A 2,204-nucleotide genomic window follows, 5' to 3' on the forward strand; every position below is an offset into this window, starting at 1 on the left:
TCACGCCACGTCCACACGAAACGAAAGCCAATTCCCTTAATAATGTTGTGTAGTAGTCCATGACTGGTTTGTGAGTTTTTAAAGTTTAATATGTTGAAAATAACTACATATTAATAATAAAAACAATTATATTATTAATATTTTTTGAAAAACTATAATTTATTATTTTATTGTTATAAAATAACCAAAAAATGGGGTGAGGAATTTAGGTTGGGAATAAAAACAAAATCTATATATAATAGTATCAAAATAATACCAAAATAGTAAAAAAAGGAATTGAAAACTGAAAAAGGGAGATGAAGTTGCTTTTCCTCGTCTTTTTGTTGATTCAAGTTTTCTCCGAAAACGTCGAAGAGACTTCGCGTGATGAGATTCAAGAGGAAAACAACTCTGTGAATGAAGGTGGGTACGAAGAAGTTGCCACCGACGAACAAGAAGAGGGAGAAGAACACGACATCAGAAAGCCCGTGAAACGACCAAGACGACCACAACCAGTTAAAGAACGAATAGAACAAAGTCGACGGAGTTATATAGTCGAATATATAGTTGGAAGTGTTATTGCTGGGTACCTCACTTATTTCTTCTTTGGGAAAGCTATGAATTCCAATGTTGTCACTACGTATGCACAACAAGTCCACACACCAGTTTTTAGACACTTCAAACAAGCCAATAGTAATGTGAACTCGGGAGCCACTGTCGGTATCATGAGTCTCACATGTAATGAGTTTGTCATCGAACTCTCAGAGCACCCGTTCATTAAAGGAGCGTCGATTAATTTCAACTTGATTAAGAGGCAAGACATGTTCTCGCATTTACTGGCTTTAATAAGCGGAGGGTTGGATGAAATGTCCATTGACGTCGTTTTTGATTCTCAAGATGTCCCTCCTTGCATCTTTGGTGTATGCAAAAATAGATATGAAAAGAAGATGAGAAAGCAATTTGCAGAGATATCTAAATTCTGTAAAGTCAAAAATGGCAACGATTTCAAACTTGGAGAGAAATTCAAAGTTGTTTCTGATGCATTCAACACCACTGGAATTCTATCGGACGAGTTTGCGGAGTTCATTAAGAAGAATGAGGACATTTTCAATTACTTCATCTTGTCAGACCAATCGTCTATAATTTCGGAACAAAAGGCTCTTCTAAGGTTTTCAATGAAACTCGCTGATTTGAAGAGTATTCAAGACGCAACTGAATTTGTTTTCACACTTGCGGAGAACGTTAAGAACATCGCCATTGATGGAAGAGTACTCGAGAAATGTTTGAAGGTGAGAGCAGACATTGCAGAGGAAGAAGCCAAAGAAAAGGCGAAGAAAATACGTGCTGAGTCCTTGAACAAAATCAACGAAGAGAAAGTGGAGAAGTTTGAGGCGATGAGTGTTGAAGAGCGGAGAAAATACGAAGACAGACAGAGAACTCGATCTGTCAAGAAGAAACAAGTCAGAGTCACCATGGGGTAATTGACTATTATAACACTTTTCAACCAAATTAGAATGCATCACTGAGTAAATTCTTTGAGTGTGTTAAAAGCGTCTTGAATTGCTGGATTAAGGAGTTGGAAAGGGTCGAGGGTTTGTATGATAGTTGGTAAAATGTCTTTTCTGAGTGTTGCGGAGATCTTTGTAATATAAAGTACAAAGACTTGTGAGGTAGACACACACGAATCGACATCTCCATCGAATGGGAAAAGATTGATAAGATCATTGACAATAAGTGTACAGTCCTCTGGTATTAGAGAAATTAAAGACAGCGTGGCACTTAAGGATTCCAAAGAATGTGGGATTAAGTTGACTGCAATGTACTTTAAAGTAGTCGACCCACTCTTTTCTTTGTGTTCTAAATAAGTAGAAACTGCTTTGTTTGATAACAAGACACTTAATACTTCATGAGGGTCGGTCATGTTCTTGTCGCACCATTCTTTGCCAAAATCTAATTTCCAGAATTTGAGAGCAAGCAGACTCTCTGAAACGGAAATGAGTGTTTCATCGTCTAAAAAGGACAGTGCTCTTGTTAATACAACTGTTGCCGTTGTGACATGTTCTTCAGGTAATAAGATGCTATTCGCACAAAATGTGATAATTTGGGTGTATATCTTTGATGGGGTTTTGAGGCTTTTGTCCGACAACCCCGCAAATATTTGAAGGATATTCAGTTTGGTTTTCTGTTGCAAAGTGTCATCACAAAAGATTATACACACACTTGAC

General features: G+C 37.3%; 3 protein-coding genes across 3 annotated transcripts; 1 reads left to right on the plus strand and 2 right to left on the minus strand.

Moving 5' to 3' along the window:
- Positions 1-22: 22 nt before the first annotated feature.
- On the minus strand, positions 23-59 carry EIN_179400 (Hypothetical protein; the record flags this gene model as incomplete). The annotated part of the gene is made up of 1 exon (XM_004260656.1): positions 23-59. A coding segment is annotated over one exon (37 nt), but the record flags the coding sequence as incomplete, so codon positions are not given.
- A 237-nt stretch (positions 60-296) lies between these two features.
- Positions 297-1,460, plus strand: EIN_179410 (coiled-coil domain containing protein 47 precursor, putative; the record flags this gene model as incomplete). The annotated part of the gene is made up of 1 exon (XM_004260657.1): positions 297-1,460. The coding sequence occupies one exon, from the start codon at positions 297-299 to the stop codon at positions 1,458-1,460; it is 1,164 nt and encodes a 387-aa protein (XP_004260705.1).
- Positions 1,461-1,498: 38 nt separating this feature from the next.
- On the minus strand, positions 1,499-2,204 carry EIN_179420 (hypothetical protein; the record flags this gene model as incomplete). Its single annotated transcript, XM_004260658.1, has 2 exons — positions 1,499-2,161; positions 2,200-2,204. Coding segments are annotated over 2 exons (668 nt in total), but the record flags the coding sequence as incomplete, so codon positions are not given.

The sequence above is a fragment of the Entamoeba invadens genome, assembly GCF_000330505.1.
Source record: "Entamoeba invadens IP1 unplaced genomic scaffold scaff_1105074725183, whole genome shotgun sequence".
Lineage (NCBI taxonomy): Eukaryota > Evosea > Mastigamoebida > Endamoebidae > Entamoeba > Entamoeba invadens.